General features: G+C 42.2%; 1 protein-coding gene across 1 annotated transcript in view; it reads left to right on the forward strand.

Moving 5' to 3' along the window:
- Nucleotides 1-19,672, forward strand: part of CPXM2 (carboxypeptidase X, M14 family member 2) — a 132,029-nt gene that overhangs the window by 44,592 nt on the left and 67,765 nt on the right. Inside the window, exons 4-5 of the mRNA XM_040436613.1 lie at nucleotides 5,948-6,057; nucleotides 13,975-14,114. Of these exons, the coding sequence (XP_040292547.1) occupies nucleotides 5,948-6,057; nucleotides 13,975-14,114 (250 nt within the window). The remainder of the gene's footprint in view (nucleotides 1-5,947; nucleotides 6,058-13,974; nucleotides 14,115-19,672) is intronic.

Raw genomic sequence — 19,672 nt, forward strand, 5'->3', positions numbered from 1 at the left:
GAGTACTCTACTCACCATTTCATTAACTGTCGAACGCGCGGAGTGATATATCTTCTGACATGTGAATGTGGTAGAGGATATGTGGACAAGAGCATCCGCTAGTTTCGCAGAAGAATTGGGGAACATCTAAATGATATATCTAAGGCCAAAGACACACCTGTGGCTAATCACATTCATAATTACCACAAAGGGAAAGCCCGTATTTAGGTTATGGGCATAGATTGTGTCTTCCCCCCAAGGCGTGGGGGGGATTGGGACCGTGCTATCCTTCAGCGCGAGACCCGTTGGATTTATTACCTAAAAACTATGGCCCCAATGGGCTTAAATGAGCAACTGAATTTTAGTTGTTATATTTGAATCCTTCCCCCCCCTTCCCCTTTTATTTCATCATCTTTAGATCTTACTGGCGATTAGCTAGTTAACTCCTCCTGAGATCGGTGTCTCTTTAAGCTGGCCATTTTTAGCTCTGTACACTATGTATTTGTATTGTTACTAGAGGTTCCTTTCATTATGGGCCCCATTTGCTTGTTGTCCGTATCAACATTCAGACGCATTGATTGCTAAGTGCATTGTCCCGCCTCCTGAGTATACATTAACCGTCCTCGCTATGGTCCGTGCGGTTGTGGGCGAGGCACATCTTCGGTGCCGCCCTCCAGGGGTGATCTTGTGGCTTGCTACTTGATTTGCGACATCATACCTTGGTGCCGCGGGCTCTGGGGCGCGTCGCCGGTGAGACCGCCGGCCTACTTCCGTGCGTTCCACCGGTCACGTGACTTCCTGTAATTGGCGTCACGTGACCGGAAGTAGGGCGGATCGGGAACACTGGCGCGCGACTTGGTACTTTTAAAAGGCGCTGACAGGTAGGCACTCCTTGCCGACAGCCATTCTGGATAGCACGTATCCTAGGGTCACACCTGGACTCTGGCAGGCATCACCCACTGGTGCGACCTGCAATCAAGCTAATTGGGTCGTTTATTCTAGGTGGTTTGGATCCGTCTGACCAACCCCCTGTTTTTCTGGAATATACTTAACCATTAGCCTGTACTCATTCCCCCCTCACTATTTTTTGTTTTGTAATACAAGCCCCATCCATTGCTTGTTATTACATATGTACATCTCCCCTGATGAGTTCGCTGAATGAAACGTGACACGTCGGGAGTTACCTGAATAGGGTGTACTAGGGATTCCGCCCCACACAGGGATAGGTATCCGGACGGGGACGCCCCTTGCGGGGCAAGTACCTCGTATAGACAGGGTAGGGTGTTATAGCCCCTGCCCCTCTAGTAGGGTATTCTAGGGCCTGCTGCTCCCGATTCCTGTCTATGCTGTGGTAATGATAATGATTCGGTGTGGTGACACATTAATAATGTCTACTGTCTGACATCCGCAACACGGAAGAGAATTCAACATCCAGTTCTACTGCATACATGGGCGAGAACGTTCCTGTTTTTCCATTTTTCTCTTTTTCTGTCACCATACTGCGTATGTCTCGTTTAGGCCCTATTCGGCTGTCTGGTAGCATGAGACGGAGTCTACAACCCACACAAGTGGCTCAGGTAGTGCAGCTTATCCAGGATGGCACATCAATGCGAGCTGTGGCAAGAAGGTTTGCTGTGTCTGTCAGCGTAGTGTCCAGAGCATGGAGGCGCTACCAGGAGACAGGCCAGTACATCAGGAGACGTGGAGGAGGCCGTAGGAGGGCAACAACCCAGCAGCAGGACCGCTACCTCCGCCTTTGTGCAAGGAGGAACAGGAGGAGCACTGCCAGAGCCCTGCAAAATGACCTCCAGCAGGCCACAAATGTGCATGTGTCTGCCCAAATGGTCAGAAACAGACTCCATGAGGGTGATATGAGGGCCCGACGTCCACAGGTGGGGGTTGTGCTTACAGCCCAACACCGTGCAGGACGTTTGGCATTTGCCAGAGAACACCAAGATTGGCAAATTCGCCACTGGCGCCCTGTGCTCTTCACAGATGAAAGCAGGTTCACGCTGAGCACATGTGATAGATGTGACAGAGTCTGGAGATGCCGTGGAGAACGTTCTGCTGCCTGCAACATCCTCCAGCATGACCGGTTTGGCATTGGGTCAGTAATGGTGTGGGGTGGCATTTCTTTGGAGGGCCGCACAGCCCTCCATGTGCTCGCCAGAGGTAGCCTGACTGCCATTAGGTACCGAGATGAGATCCTCAGACCCCTTGTGAGACCATATGCTGGTGCAGTTGGCCCTGGGTTCCTCCTAATGCAAGACAATGCTAGACCTCATGTGGCTGGAGTGTGTCAGCAGTTCCTGCAAGACGAAGGCATTGATGCTATGGACTGGCCCGCCCGTTCCCCAGACCTGAATCCAATTGAGCACATCTGGGACATCATGTCTCGCTCTATCCACCAACGTCACGTTGCACCACAGACTGTCCAGGAGTTGGCAGATGCTTTAGTCCAGGTCTGTGAGGAGATCCCTCAGGAGACCGTCCGCCACCTCATCAGGAGCATGCACAGGCATTGTAGGGAGGTCATACAGGCACGTGGAGGCCATACACACTACTGAGCCTCATTTTGACTTGTTTTAAGGACATTACATCAAAGTTGGATCAGCCTGTAGTGTGTTTTTCCACCTCCATGGGTTAAAAAATTTGATTTCCATTTTTTTATTTTTGTGTGATTTTGTTGTCAGCACATTCAACTATGTAACGAACAAAGTATTTCAGAAGAATATTTAATTAATTCAGATCTAGGATGTGTTATTTTTGTGTTCCCTTTATTTTTTTGAGCAGTGTATTTGTTTGTTCTAGAGGCTCCTCCTGTTAGCGCTCATTTATTTTAGGAGCATTCACAATAAATGTTACGTTTTAACCCTTTGTCCCCTAGGGGATCAGTATATTTGCCAATTACCAGTTATCCCCTTCATGCACTGGGGAAGTGATGCCTTGAAGGAGGCTGAGACTAATGACCCCGCCATATCATGAATCTACCACACACTCTCGTTTTACTTACGAAAGTCACAGATTATGTAAATATATCTTCTGGATCTGGCCGCAGAATGGCTGAATCCTTTCTAAAGTTTACCTTACATAGAAGCCGGGATCAGAAGTAGTGCGAATGGAAAATTTTACTGTCTCCTAAAAAAATGCCTGTGTCCATACACAACATGAATGAGCATGACGGCTGTTTTGTGCACTAGCGTTGCCTAGAGGATTTTGTATTGTAATGCTGGTTTAGCTCCATTATACATTACTTTGTGATAATGCCTTGAAATCTCCAGTGCTGCAGGAATCCTATGAATCTTTTATATATACCTTCCGCTTGGAAATATATAGTGATGCCATATATTACAAATTGTTACTGCCAAATAGTGTAAAAGGTACGTCAATTAAGTATTTCAGTTTAGCTGATAAAGTAATATTAATATTGATGACCTATCCTCATAGATATTGATAGGTCATCAATATCAGATCGGCCGGGGTCTGACACCTGGCACCCCGCCGATCAGCTGGTTGAAGAGAAGGCCGCGCTCCATGAGAGCGTGGCCTTCTCTTTATTGTTTACCTGCTCGCCGTCGACATGGCAGCAGTGAGCAAGTGTAATTACAAGCCGTCCCATCCACTTCAATGGGACGGCTCCTTACTATACACTTGAATGGGAACCAGCTGATCAGCTGAAGTGCCAGGTGTCGGACCCCCGCCATATGATACTGAGGACCTATCCTGAGGAAAACTCCTTGCCAACGTTTTGTAAGTGCCTTCTGGTAGAGTAGTGGGTGCATCTCGTGAATGTTTGGGCTAGACATGCCCTGTTTTAGCAAGCCATGTCTTTTTTAAGATTCACCATGTCTCTTTTTCTATGTAGGCTAATGCCTCATCAAAATTACCATATAAATTCATAGCAAGGATCAAACCAGCCCCCCACACAGGACAGAAGGGTTTCTGCCTAAACCCTTTTCAATGACCCTTGGGCCATTTTTCCACTGCCTCATTTGCTAAAAGTTGTTCCTTTAGAGGGTGGAGTCCTGACCAAGTTTTCACCCCCGTAGAAGAGGAGATGATCCTAACTAAGACTGGCCCCCTGCCCCATAGCAGTTGCATAGTCTGCCACTATGGTAGTTACGCCTATGCTTGTCATAGTATGTCACCCTTAGACATCTATGGGCCAAGATTGTATCTCCATATCGTTTTTTCACACAAATTTATAAAAGAAAATAACAACATGGTCCATCACAAGCCGTATCCCAGTGCTTCTAGAGATTTATGCCTCTGTAATAAAATGCCATAATGGGGCACCATATGGCGGCAGGTAGAATGCCTATTTTATTGCTATTTGGAACAGTAGGTACTACCAATAGATAAATTAAAGAGACTTTAATAAGATTATAAGGGCTGCATTAAATCTGATTTACTACAAATGTAAAAAAAGAATTATGTTTTTTTGAGGATGACCTAGCATTGTTGTTTTGTTTCATGTTGTTACTGCCAAGGTCTTGATGTGATGCACCGCATAGATACCTGGTTCAATGTTGTATTGTATGGAGTCCAATTGTTAGGTGGCCATTGTCGTCTGTCTATCCTCAGACCTGTCTTGACCTCAGACCGCTCCTGTGTTTTGCCCTGTTACTGTCTGACTACATGGTTTAGGCTCCTGCACTTAGTCAAGTTAGGGACCGTCACCAAGTTGCGGGCCACCATTTAGAACGTATTGTGAAAGTAGGTAGGGACAGTGGTGCGGGTTGAGTACGGGGCTGCACTGTTCCATACACAAAGTGGCATAAGGTAGTAGACACCATTTTTCCTTTGATATTGAGAACTTCTTATATCTCCAACAAACTTGGCTAAATTATTAGCTCAGTTGGCATATAGGTCCATAAAATAGATTTCATTCCGGGTGAATGATGGCCCAAGTGTTCAATATTTAGGGAACCACAAGATTTTTTCTTGTATATATAGCTAGATATATATATGTTCTACAAATAAACCTATTGATTGCCCAGGTCCTTACAATGTTAAAATGTCCTTACACCTTCAACAGCTGCCACTTGAATGCTCGTTCATGTGGTTTTGGTGGGAAGAAGGAAGAACAGCCTACCAGACATCTGCAGTGGTGGCTTATTTCCCAGGAAAATTCAATGTGCCCAATCCTTTTCTTGCCTGACATCACCTGTTAGTGGAGAGTCAGGAGCTCCCCATAAGCATTAGGTTGTCTGCTGGCCCTACGCAAATGGTGGGCTTGGCTACCAATACTCTAATGTGTATAGAAGCTATAGTAGATAATCACAGATGATATGGTTTATAATAGAGACCTGAACACAAAGCTGGCCTCCTGGTGACTGTGGCATCCGCCCCCATGTGTTATCTGCACCTTAAATTAGACATGCACAAGACCTGCGATAATCAGTGAGGTCCTCAGAGTGTACTCTTGAGGAACAAAAGAAAGTGACACCAGAATTCATAAGAGCGATGCCTGCAGCAACAGGTGCTTACATGTTCATTATTTTACTTGATAGAAAAGACTAATTATTTAAGATGTATTTACTTCAGGCAAAGTGAAGATATCTGCCTCAAGGACTAATCTACCTTATACATGTGTGGGGGCTTTGACACCACTAGGAATTATTAGTAGGCATATACTGTCCCGAAGCAAGTGACAGAGACCACATTGAGTTCTCTTAGTGATATCGAAAACCTTACAATTTATAAAATCTATAAAGATCTTTTTTCCCCTACATGATGACAAGTATGGTGTAAATAACTGTATATGTACCTAGAAATGGAAAACCATTATATTTAAAGGAGTTGTCCACTTTTTACAATCCCCTTTGTTCAAAGGGTTCTCCAAGAATGTGCTGATGGCAGGGTAATCTGCAGAGGACATGGTAACGAGGTGCAGTCTGAGTACTGGTTATGGATGTATACATATTCTTTGGCTAGTTGTCACTTCTTTGGTTCCTTCATCCAACAGGTTGCCCCCCTCTAGGGCTGGAGACATTAAAAGCAACAGATTTCCAGCTTCACGCTTCAACAGTGAAACGTTACGGATTGGGAGCACACAGAGGCCGCCTCAATATCCAGGTGAATTAAAAATTATCCTTATTTCTGCATTCCACAGTCAGCAGGTACCTGTTGCATTTGCAAGCCCAATGGCCTTAAAGGGAACAGGGCAGCATAAAATAGTGACAGAAATGCGGATCTCAGCGGTGTGTCACTTATGAGCTAAAAGTAAGTGGTTGCTGAGAACCAGCATCATAATAATTGCAGCACAGACCTCGAGAAGAGTCAAATCTACCTGAGAAGAGTCCTGGTTATTCCTAATCTCCTGCTCTCTCGCCCATCTGCTGATGATTGGCAGTTCTCTCCTAGAGAGAAAGGGAGACAACTCGGTAGAAGACGGTCAGTCATCAGCAGGTGGGCAGGAGAGCAGGACTTCATGAATAACCATGACTCTTCTCAGGTGGCCGGGACTCTTATCCAGGTCCAGTCTGCAATGATTGTGATGTCGGTTCCCGGCAACCACTTACTTTTAACTTATAAATGACAGACCGCTGAAATCAACTCACCTGTCTCTACTTTATACTGCTGTTAATATGGGCAGCATAAAGTTGATGACAGGTTCTTTTAAAGGTCACACCACTATGCTGAAGCAAACCACTGCAAACCTCCTCCTCCCAAAAAAGTTAACTTTGTATTAGGGCTTTTTAATATTATTATAACATTCAACAATGCTGTTCTATACAGCGTAAATCAATCAGCTCTAGAGATGAGCAAAGTATTGAAAAATAAAATTCGGCTGCTTTGCCAAATTTTACCAAAAAATCGCTTTGTGATGAATTACTTCGTCACGAAGTGCATTTCTTTGTATGTAGTGAGTGCAATGACAGGGAGCGGCAATTACACCGCACCCCTTCATTGTACCGCTCAGATGCCGCGTTCATAGCTGATCTCAGCATCTGACATTAACATTAAAGTTTTAAAATAAAAAAATAAAAAATGAAATCATACTTACCCCATTCATTTGATCTCGAAGAGCCATCCGTCGGCACCTGGATTTACCTAAGCAAATAGTTATGAGCCTCCTATTGGATAAATACTGCATGGGCGATTATCTTTCAGCTGGCAACAAGTTATTTAACCCCAACTGGTGCAATAATTTGCTTCTCATTTCCTAACCTCTTGGGGACACTGGGTGTACAGGTATGCCCTGATGTCCTGGTACTTAAGGACACAGGGCGTACCTGTACATCCTGTGTATTTCCGATCAGCGCTGCGCTGCGGGCAGTGATCGGAACAGAGTGCCTGCTGAAATAATTCAGCAGGCACTCTGTGACAATGCTAAGGGGGGGTCCCCCCATATCGGCGATCGCTGCAAACCACAGGTCAATTCAGACCTGCGGTTTGCAGCGCTTTCGGAAGTTTTTGATCCGCGGGGATCAGAAACTTCAAAATGAGAGATCTTTAGATTTTTAACCCCCCCTGCAGCCCTCATTGTTATGTGCTGGCGGGCTGTGCAGGGGGATGCGCGATCATCTGCCCGCCCCCTCTCTCAGGATGGCCGAGCAGTTAGAGTGTCAGCACATTGCTGACACTCTGCTTGAAATGGCCGTTTGACCCCTCCATGCCGCGGTGCAGCTGTATGGAAGGGGTTAACAGGGAGGGAGCTCCCTCCCTCTCCCATCAGGGGGCTGCTGTGCCGTTTTAGCCCCCGATTCTTGACGGGATCACAGAGGGAGGGGGCCCCCCCTCCCTGCCCATCACCCGCTGCTCTATTGTGGCAGCAGGTTATAGTTACCATGGCAACCAGACGCCTTCACAGGCTTCCGGCTTGCCATGGTAAGGCTAAGTCTGATCAGACTTCTGCTAAAGGCAAAAGTCTGATCAGACTAAGTGTAAAGTGAAAATACAGTACAGTACACTATATACTGTATTGTATTATACAGACATCAGACCCACTGGATCTTCAAGAACCAAGTGGGTCTGGGTAAAAAAAAAGTAAAAAAAAGTGAAAAAAAAAAAAAAAAAAAAAATACATTTATCACTGATTAAAAATAATTAAAAAAATAAAATACACTACACAAATTTGATATCACCACGTCCGTAATGACCTGATCTATGAAACGGTCATGTTACTTTCCCCGCACGGTGAACGCCATAAAAATAAAAAAATAAAAACTATGATGAAATAGAAATTTTGCCCACCTTACTTCACAAAAAAGGTAATAAAAGTGATAAAAAAGTTGTATGTACGCCAAAATGGTACCAATCAAATCGGCACCTCATCCCGCAATAAATTAGCCCCTACATGAGACAATCGCCTAAAAAGCTGTCAGATGAATGTTGTAAATAAAAAAAAAACGTGCCAAAACAGCTATTTCTTGTAAACTTGCCTCACAAAAAGTGTAATATAGAGCAACCAAAAATCATATGTACAGTGAAATAGTACCAACAAAACTGCAACACTATCACGTAGTTTCCAAAATGGGGTCACTTTATTGGAGTTTCTACTCTAGGGGTGCATCAGGGGGGCTTCAAATGGAACATGGTGTCAAAAAACCAGTCCAGCAAAATTTGCCTTCCAAAAACCGTATGGCATTCCTTTCCTTCTGCGCCCTGCCGTGTGCCCGTACAGCAGTTTATGACCACATATGGGGTGTTTCTGTAAACTACAGAATCAGGGCCATAAATATTGAGTTTTGTTTGGCTGTTAACCCTTGCTTTGTAACTGGAAAAATGTATTAAAATGGAAAACCTGCCAAAAAAGTGAAATTCGGAAATTTTTCCATTAATTCTTGTGGAACACCTAAAGGGTTAACAAAGTTTGTAAAATCAGTTTTGAATACCTTGAGGGGTGTAGTTTCTAAAATGGGGTCATTTTTGGGTGGTTTCTATTATGTAACCCTCACAAAGTGACTTCAGACCTCAACTGGTCCTGAAAAAGTGGGTTTTAGAAATTTTCTGAAAAATTTTAAGATTTGCTTCTAAACTTCTAAACCTTCTAACTTCTAACGTCCCCAAAAAATAAAATGGCATTCTCAAAATGATCCAAACATAAAGTAGACATATGATGAATGTAAAATAATAACTATTTTTGGAGGTATTACTATCTATTATAAAAGTAGAGAAATTGAAATTTGGAAATTAGCAAATTTTTCAAAATTTTGGGTAAATTTTGCATTTTTTTATAAATAAAAAATATATATTTTTACTCCATTTTACCAGTGTCATGAAGTACAATATGTGACGAAAAAACTGTCTCAGAATGGCATGGATAAGTAAATGCGTTTAAAGTTATTCACACAAAGTGACACTGGTCAGATTTGCAAAAAAGGTCCTGGTCCTTAAGGTGAAAATGAGCCCGGTCCTTAAGGGGTTAAACAACCACGTCGAAAGACACATCTCGGGGTCGTGGAAAAGATGTTAGTCTGTTTGAGCAGAGAAAACATCTATCAAGCAGAGAAAACATCTATGGAGATTGCAGAAACTACTAAAATTGGGTTAAGAACTGTCCAACGCATTATTAAAAACTGGAAGGATAGTGGGGAGCCATCGTATTCGAGGAAAAAATGTGGCGGGAAAAAAATCCTGAATGATCGTGATTGGTGATCACTTAAACGTTTGGTGAAATCAAATCGAAGAAAAACAACAGTAGAACTCAGGGCTATGTTTAATAGTGAAAGTAAGAGCATTTCCACACGCACAATGCGAAGGGAACTCAAGCGATTTGGGACTGAACAGCTGTGTAGCCGTAAGAAAACCACTAATCAGTGAGGCAAAACAGAAAAAAGGCTTCACTTTGCTAGGGAGCATAAAGATTGGACTCTGGAGCAATGGGAAAAAGGTCATGTGGTCTGATGAGTCCAGATTTACCCTGTTCCAGAGTGATGGGCGCATCAGGGTAAGAAGAGAGGCAAATGAAGTGATGCCCCCATCATACCTAGTGCCTACTGTATAAGCCTTGGGGGGCAGTGCTATGATCCTGGGTTGCTGCAGTTGGTCAGGTCTAGGTTCAGCAACAGTATGTGCTCCAAGAATGAGGTCGGCTGACTACCTGAACATACTGAGTGACCAGGTTATTCCATCAATGGATTTTTTCTTCCCTGATGGCACGGGCATATTCCAAGATGGGCTCAAATTTTGAAAGAGTGGTTCAGGGATCATGAGACATCATTTTCACACATGGATTGGCCACCACAGAGTCCAGACCTTAACCCCATTGAGAATCTTTGGGATGTGCTGGAGAAGGCTTTGCGCAGCGGTCAGACTCTACCATCATCAATGCAATATCTTGGTGAAAAATTAATGCAACACTGGATGGAAATAAATCTTGTGACATTGCAGAAGCTTATAGAAACAATGCCACAGCGAATAGGTGCCGTAATCAAAGCTAAAGGCGGTCCAACAAAATATTTTTGGTGGCGACTTTTTTTTGGACAGGCAGTATGATTTTTTTTTTATTTTTTTACTGCCATTCAGGAAAAATCAATTCGCTACCACGAAGTACCAGGAAATTCGGTTTCTTGAATTTTCTCAGAAATTCTGAACTTTGTGAACTTCGATTTGCGCAACACTAATCAGCGCCTTTAGAGTACAGCCACATGGAGTAGATTTTCCGCTATGGAATTTAAGCTACTGATTTGCTGTGCTTTCTGCAGTGGAAATTTTCTGCCGTGGATTTGTGCAGATTTAGCTGTGGATTTGCCACAGATTTCACCATGTACATTGCAAAGGAAGTAGAATGCGCCACATAAATCGCACGCTGTGGAATGTGGATTTAAAATTGGATGAGGTTGGTTCATATCTGATCCACATTGCCGGCACTGTAAATTGCTGCAGATTTGGTGCACGCACAATTACGGCATCGAAGCCCGAGCATAAAAGTACATTAGGGCACGGCCACAATAGTGAAATCCTAAAATATTAGTAGTTAAGACAAAATGAGCTGGCATAAATTATTTTATGTCTAATTTTTAAGCAGTTCAGCTTGCATTTACTTTTGTATCATCTCGTTATATTATATATTTCTTGTTTCCTTTTTCTTCTAATGGCAGTGATGTTCATTAAGAGTTTACACCAGACCAAGGCAAAGTGTTGTATTCAGTGTAAAAATACTAAAAGATAGGATTTACGCTTAGTTTTCCCAAGTGGCATACAACAACTACACTACTCAGCCACAGCATTAAATCCACTTGCCTAATATTGTGTACTATGCAGCTACACAACCTCGTACACTACAAACTGCGTGTGTTCTTGGTAGGTCTAACCACTGAATAGCAAGAACCTCCAACAAGACCTGCCATTTTGGAGATGCCCTAACCCCACACAGGTACTCATCACAATGTGGTCCTTTAATGTACAATGGGTAAGATGTCGCACTAGGAAAAATGGACACCAACAGGTGCACCTGTAAATTGAGACCACTCACTCAATACAATAGAAAAACGTATAATATAGAAGAACAGGGCACTCAAAAGAAACCGCGACCATGTGGTTTGAGCAAATCTTTTATTTAATGCTAAAACAGATATATAAACAATTTATTATAATGTGATCATAAAACTAAATTAGGCACCAGTTCATCTTATGTTGTCTTATTAACAATATATAATTGGGTGTTCAATCCACAACAATAGACAATCAATGGCAATATTCCATATAATGGTAATAGCTAATTTACAAGCTAGTTGGATGTAGAATAAAAAACGGACTAGATATTCGATATTGTAAGAAGCAAAATATTTGATATTCTTCGATATAACGCCAAGAAATAAATAATCGGTCGAATGGTTATGAGCAGCCCAGGAATGTCACTGAGTATCGATAAAATATATTCCACTTATTATCGAGACCAAGAACAGATGTCCCACACTTGATTACAGCGGCGTCCCGCCGAAGCAGAGTGGGTAGCGGCGTCCCGCTACTAAATTACTTGCAAGTAAGAATATAAAAAAATATAGTATGGGTAAATATTATATAGGTAAAAATATTATATAGTATAAAAAAATATTATATAGGTAAAAAAACCTTATAATCGGCCAAAGTTTTCATCAAGACCTTGAGGTGTTCTCACTCCCCGGATATGCCTTTGTTAGTGCAGCACTATTTAATCGGGAGGTTGAAGACGGCTCTGTGAATGGATTTAGCGTCACTGCTTGGGCCAATGGATCCCGGCCTTCTGATGAAAATTCCGCAGTGGTATAATGCCAGAGACTTTCGTCGATCAAGAGCCCACCTCTGGTCAAATAGTGGTCTATTATTGGTACTGGGTCTTTCGGTGCAAAGATGGGGGTGTAGCACCAGACGCGTTTCGGGGTCCAACGTTCACCCCTTCCTCAGTGGTATGCATCACCCCTTTCAAAGCCCCTCTTTTATACTGAATCTTCCATGGTCTCATTGGTCAATACTCAAACGTCAGATCCTGTTCGTCGATTTACTCAGGTGTCCTTCATTATTGCTCAATCACAGTCATAGTATCATGGTGAAAAAACTAAAAAGGTACTTTTCCAACCTTTAGCAATACATCATATTTCTACAATTTCATCCATTTATATATTTTGAGCTTGTTCATCTCTTAAAGCAAAAAACTCACCTGTGCACTCTGCGTTGTGCACTCTGCGTTTTTAGTGCGGCATCTGTGCGTTTTCTGCTTTCTCCGCTAAACAAGGACAAAAATAACACTTGCCCAACATTCAGCTAATAAATAATATAGTTAAGACAATAGAATTCAATAGAAGTGGAATTCAATAAAAACAAAATAAAAATAAAAAATCTTACTTGTGACATTCAAAAAGAGATATTAATGTGTAAATACGCTAATGACAGAAAGGGATATTGCCCCTTATGGTATTTAAACCAGATGCTTACAATTTCAAGCTTTTTTTAAAAAAGGAGAAAAGACCCATCTTTCCTCAAAGAGGAAAATACGCTCCTGTGGCAGTCTCGTTATTGCTGCCATGCATGTGCGTTTTTGGTCATGTATAAAATTACTCTAACAAACGTAAAGCACAGTAAAATCAGTGAGTGATGAAATATCTATTTGGTAATAAAATATGGCATAGATCAATTAAAAAGGCATAATTCACTTTAAAACCTAGCTAGATCAGATTAAAACTATAAAAACTGTAAAAAGAGTATTATCTTGAGGGTCGCAGGACGCCGCTGTAATCAAGTGTGGGACATCTGGTCTTGGTCTTGATAATAAGTGGAATATATTTTATCGATACTCAGTGACATTCCTGGGCTGCTCATAACCATTCGACCGATTATTTATTGGCGTTATATCGAAGAATATTGAATATTTTGCTTCTTACAATATCGAATATCTAGTCCGTTTTTTATTTTACATCCAACTAGCTTGTAAATTAGCGATTACCATTATATGGAATATTGCCATTGATTGTCTATTGTTGTGGATTGAACACCCAATTATATATTGTTAATAAGACAACATAAGATGAACTGGTGCCAAATTTAGTTTTATGATCACATTATAATAAATTGTTTATATATCTGTTTTAGCATTAAATAAAAGATTTGCACAAGCCACATGGTCACGGTTTCTTTTGAGTGCCCTGTTCTTCTATATTATACAATGTGGTCCTTGTCATAGTCACTCAGATCCTTACATTTGCCCATATTTCCTGCTTTCAACGCATCAACTTCAGGAACTAAAGTTCACATGCTGCCTAATTAGTAGGCCAAAGTGTCAAAAGACGACAAATGTTATCCGCTTCATGTCTGTGGTGTTGGACTGGGATTTTTCGCTCAGGTTTTTTAAGCCAAAGTCAAGAATGGATCATAAATCGAGGACAAATATAAAAGAAAAAGTAAGACTTCTCCTTTTTTGAATCCGTTCCTGCCATTGACTTCAAAAACTACATAAAAAAAAACAGAATGTAGAGATGTTAAGGCTGATCGGAGTTTACATGATGGTTGAAGAGTTTATGGTCTTTGAACATGCCTTAGACACTTCACTGATCTGGGCTCATTGTATCACAGGCAGGGGTGAACGAGAACGACCTGTATGACGGGGCTTGGTGTGCTGGAAGAAGTGACCTGCAGCAGTGGCTGGAGGTAGATGCTCGAAGACTCACCAAATTCACAGGGGTCATTACACAAGGCAGGAACTCGCTCTGGCTGTAAGTATTATATTTCATTCCTATTACATCCTTGTGTACTTGATAACCAGGCACCAAGGATAGACTACTGCACATCATATCCTCCTACATCCAACATCAGTTTCCATAGTGACTGTGCTAATTATTATTTGTAATTATTCAGTTTGCAGGTTGAAGTCCAAAACATTTTTATCTCTTCTCATTCTGCTAAAAATATATACTAATACCTTTTACAAAACTGGCTCCGGCTGTGCAATGGGCTTGAGGTATTAGCTAGCGCGTGCATGCATTCGTCTACTCCTTGATTTAGGATGCCACTTCCCTGATCTTATTCGTAAAAAGTGCAGTGGCCGGGTTTGGGGTTTCCTCAATACTATGATGGGTCCCCCAGACACCGTTGAGGTGTCACCATGTGTTGCTGCTGTCTGGAGGGGATGGTAAGGCGTGGTGCATTCTAATGGGAAATAAGTCCAGAGACTCAGGGTCTGCAGTACATCACTGTGTTTCTACAATGAAGGAACTGAAGTGTGTAACAATATAGGCAATGTACTGAGCTGGCTTCTCCAGTCTCCTCCCTGGTTTCATGCTGAGGAAAGACCTGAGCTCACTGTCCCTCTGAGCTTGCTGCCCCAGGCTTGAGCTCGCGTTCTTAGGGCCTGTGGCTAAGTCATCCTGTTGACTCCCTGGTCACTGGGCTGGTGACCCAGAATCTGTGGCAGAGTATTCCCATCTCAGCGTCTTCTTCTGGTCACTCATGCAGTCTAGAAGACTCTCTCTGCAGAGAACTAGGGTCTCTGACTGCTCTCATTATATACAGTTTCTAGCTAGAGCCTTCTAGTAGGATCTGTGAAGTGGAGAAGCACAGCCTAAACAGAAACATTATGGCTGAGTTGTCTAGCTGGCTCCTTAATCACAGGGCTGGTGACCCAGAGTCTGTAGCTCAACATCCCCATCTCAACTTCAATGGTCCCTTTGTGCAGATTAGCAGAGTCTCTTGTACTATACACTGGTCCTTATCTACAGACAACTAGAGGCTCTGATTGCTTTCTCTATATACAGTTTCTAGCTGAATTAAAATCTTCTAGTGGAAGGGCTGGAGTGGAGATACACAGCTTAAACAGATATAATGTTACAATTTCAGTCTGTCATAGACCAGTATAGAGATTCAGAGCAAGTCTATGAGAGGCCTCTTTCACACTTGCGTTGTCCGGATCCGGCGTGCACTCCATTTGCCGGAGGTTATCCGGAAAAACGCAAGTGTACTGAAAGCATTTGAAGACGGAGCCGTCTTCAAAATGCGTTCAGTGTTACTATGGCACCCAGGATGCTATTAAAGTCCTGGTTGCCATAGTAGGAGCGGGGAGCGGGGGAGCGGTATGCTTACAGTCCGTGCGGCTCCCGGGGCGCTCCAGAATGACGTCAGAGCGCCCCATGCGCATGGATGACGTGATCCATGCGATCACGTGATCCATGCGCTTGGGGCGCCCTGACGTCACTCTGGAGCGCCCCGCACGGATGGTAAGTATACTGCTCCCCCGCTCCCCGCTACACTTTACCATGGCTGCCAGGACTTTAGCGTCCCGGCAGCCATGGTAACCATTCAGAAAAAGCTAAACGTCGGGTCCGGCAATGCGCCGAAACGACGTTTAGCTTAAGGCCGGATCCGGATCAATGCCTTTCAATGGGCATTAATTCCGGATCCGGCCTTGCGGCAAGTCTTCAGGATTTTTGGCCGGAGCAAAAAGCGCAGCATGCTGCGGTATTTTCTCCGGCCAAAAAACGTTCCGTTCCGGAACTGAAGACATCTGATGCATCCTGAACGGATTTCTCTCCATTCAGAATGCATTAGGATAAAACTGATCAGGATTCTTCCGGCATAGAGCCCCGACGACGGAACTCTATGCCGGAAGAAAAGAACGCAGGTGTGAAAGAGCCAAGAAGTTTTTCCAGACATAAACAAATCTTCAGTCATAAAAAACAGAGCTAAACAGACAATCAGAAGGTCAATGTGTCTGTTTTTCCCTCCAAAGCTTTGCATAGGTAGAAAGTCGCAAAGTCTCTCAGTATTAGCTGTGCATTAACCCATTCCACAGTGCAGTGCAAGTACACTGTATTAACAATGAACAGGATATATTACAATACACATATACAATGCAGTTAAACAATATTAAGCAGTATAAGTGAACACAACAGCATACATCAAAGTGTAAGCCAACCTTTTAAAGTGCAATAAAGTAATGAGATGATGGGTTTGCATAGTAGCAATAGGGGCAAATGTCCACAGTCCAATGTACCCTTGCTCCAGGGCACTACAAAAGGACTCATCATCACTCAGTGAAACCATAAAAGTTTAAAGTCACTGTACTTTCACACAGTTTTGCTTAATTTAATAGAGAATAGTGTAGGTAGCACATTTCTAAATCATTTAATTTTACAAACATGCCTACATTCACCGAAAAAAGCTGTTATGTCATAGATACTAGGGGTCTCACTTCCACCTAAGTTGCAGTACACTTCCTGTTTTCAGTGAAGATCCATCCTTGGTAACAGAGCCAGAAGACGGCTGAGAGAAAGTGGAGGCGTGTCCTGCTTTTCTTTAAGTGTGATTTATATTCCTTATCAGCTTTCTAAACTCTCTAGAAGAAAATAAACATAGAGAGAAGTAGAGGAAGTGAGACTACTGCATACAGTACTGACAGATGGGAGACACCTCCTGCTTCTGAGAGAAATGCATCAAGCTTAGCAGCTGAAACAGGGAATAATATGGCTTAAAGAGACTTTAGTGAAGCCCAACTGCTTCTTCACAATTATGATTGTCATGATTCCAGAAATACCATTTTTGTGGATAAATGGTATTTCTGGGATCATGACAACCTGTATTATATAGATAACATGTTATTCTGGGGTTTTCTGGGATTATTATGGTTTCTAACAGATATGCTCATGTAACTGCATAGTCATGTGACCACGACCCCAAACTGGAAATAGGGGCAATAAAGATAAAAGAAATACATTACAAAACTACAGCTAGCTTCATAAATGATTGATTTACAGGATGTCGATGCAAACAGGAAAACACCTTTAAACTGCAAGAACGGTGAAAAAAGAAAATGCCCAAAAAAACATTGGAATTGGTATTTTTCCATTCCCCCACCCCATCCTAAAGATAAAAATTAATCAATAATTTATATATACCCTATGACTCATTCCACAATGCAAAGCCCATGTACAGCAACATTGATAGAAAAATAAAACAAAGTATGGCTATTGAAATGCAGAAACATAAAAACGATGGGGCACATTTATTAAAGACCGGCGTTTTAGACGCAGGACTTAATAAGCCCTATACCTGGTGGTGGATCCGCCGGAGTTATGAAGAGGCGTAGGCCTCTACATAACTTCGGGGGAACCTTTATAACTTCTAAATGTAAGACAGCTTCCGAGCTGTCTTTAAATATTTTAGACCATTTTTACACCTAAAACAAGCGTAGAAAATTATAAATGAGACAAGTCTACCGGCCCGTTCCCTTCCCCGCCCACACCATGCCTACTTTTTTAGACCTGGCGTGAGCGGAGAGAAGTCACAGATTGCGGCACAAAAGACGTTTGCGCCGCAATCTGCATCAGAAATACGCCTAAATTAGATAAATGACCCCCTATTTTTCTCCCAAGATGTGCAGTATTATTATGCAGAAGTAATAAAACAGAAAAAACAATGCTCGTTTGGTATCACTACCCATACTATACTGACCCATAGAATAAAGAAATGCAGCCTTCCTTGTGCTCCTCCCGTAGAGAAAACTAGCCTTTCTATTCATCTCCATAAGGCTACAGTCACACGACCATGCCATATTTTGCAGTCCGCAAATTGCGGATCCGCAAAACCTGGATACCGGCCACGGACATTCCGCATTTTGCGGAACGCACAGGCATGGCGCTATATATAGAAAATGCTTATTCTTGTCCGTGATTGCAGACAAGAATAGGACATGCCCTATATTTTTCGTGGGGCCACGAAACGGAACGGAACTACGGATGCAGACAGCACACTGTGTGCTATATGCATCTTTTGCGGCCCCTTTGAAGTGAATGGGTCCGCACCCGTTCCACAAAATTGTGGAATGGATGCGGACCCATTTATACAGTCATCTGATTGTAGCCTGAGACTTGAGAAGGGAGTTCTTTACTCCGAAACACATTTTCACCATAAGAGATCCCAATAAAGAAGGTACACCTATCTTTGATCTGGTTGTGTTTTGTGCCACATGATGTCTCCGGTACCTTGTCAACTTCACCTATCTGGTTTACAATACAATAAAGGTAACGTTATTTATACCGCATGGTGAATCAATGCTGATTTTTTTTTTTCAGTTCCCCCAGAAATAGTTAATAAAACTTAATCAATAAGTTACATTAAAGTGTAACTGTCATTCTTTTTTTTATTTTTGTAATGTATAGGGGCAGTGATACTGACCATTTTTGCAATATACTTTATTTGCTGAAATTGTACATTTCTATTAGAAAAATAGCTGTAAAGTGGCCCATTTCAAACCTTAGCAACGCTCCTCTGTCTTCTGTTTACATAACAGTCAATGCTGAGCAAGTCTCCACAGTTCTGTAAACAGAAGACAGAGGAGCATTGCTAAGGCTCTAAATGAGCCACTCTACAGCTATTTTTCTAATAGAAATGTACGATTTCAGTAAATAAAGTATATTGCAAAAATAGTCAGTATCACTGCCCCTATACATTACACAAATAAAAAAAAGAATGACAGTTACACTTTAATGTAACTTATTGATTAAGTTTTATTAACTGTTTCTGGGGGAACTGAAAAAAAAATAATCCAGCATTGATTTTTTCTGTTATCAATTTTGCACTGTTCACGTTACGCTTTAAGTACAAGAAAAATGTATTAGTATTAAAAATTCAACGTTTCCTGAAAAAAAAAAAAAACTGATTCTTATACTGATACACCGACAAAAAAGTAAATGCTCTTGGAAAGTGACAATAAAGAAAAATGAAGAAAAGATACCCCATGTGTCCTAAGACCCACATAGGTCCTGTCCTGTAGGGGTTAAACACCTGTTGTCATGTTCCCCCAAAGATCAGTCATCAGTGAAATTGTGAATGTAAAGATTATCAATAAAATGATATAAAAGCATAGTGATAGTAATTTGCCAGTGGTTATAGTAGAGAAGTTATGTGGTTGAGCTTATGAGGAGTTGACTTGAAGTGCCGCCGCCTCCTGCCTGGCTCCTCACTTGTGAAATAAGACTCCGTTAGTATTTTATAGAAAACTTTCCAGCATTACTTCTCTTTATAACTGTCCCGACTCTTTCCCCTTGGTGAGTGGATTTCACCGCATATGGTTTTGAGCTCTGCTCACATGAGATCTTCAGGGCTGTGATTTATAGACTTGTCTCCACGTCCCATGCTTTGGGTACAATAAAAGTTCCTAAAGATTTATAGAACTTCAGCTGAGAACCGTAAATGTCTGTGACCAAAGTGGATAACTGGAAACACATACTGAGATTTCCTGGTGAATGCTTTAAAAGCTTCAGCTTCCTCCTTCGCGGCT

The sequence above is a fragment of the Bufo bufo genome, chromosome 6 (assembly GCF_905171765.1).
Source record: "Bufo bufo chromosome 6, aBufBuf1.1, whole genome shotgun sequence".
NCBI lineage: Eukaryota > Metazoa > Chordata > Amphibia > Anura > Bufonidae > Bufo > Bufo bufo.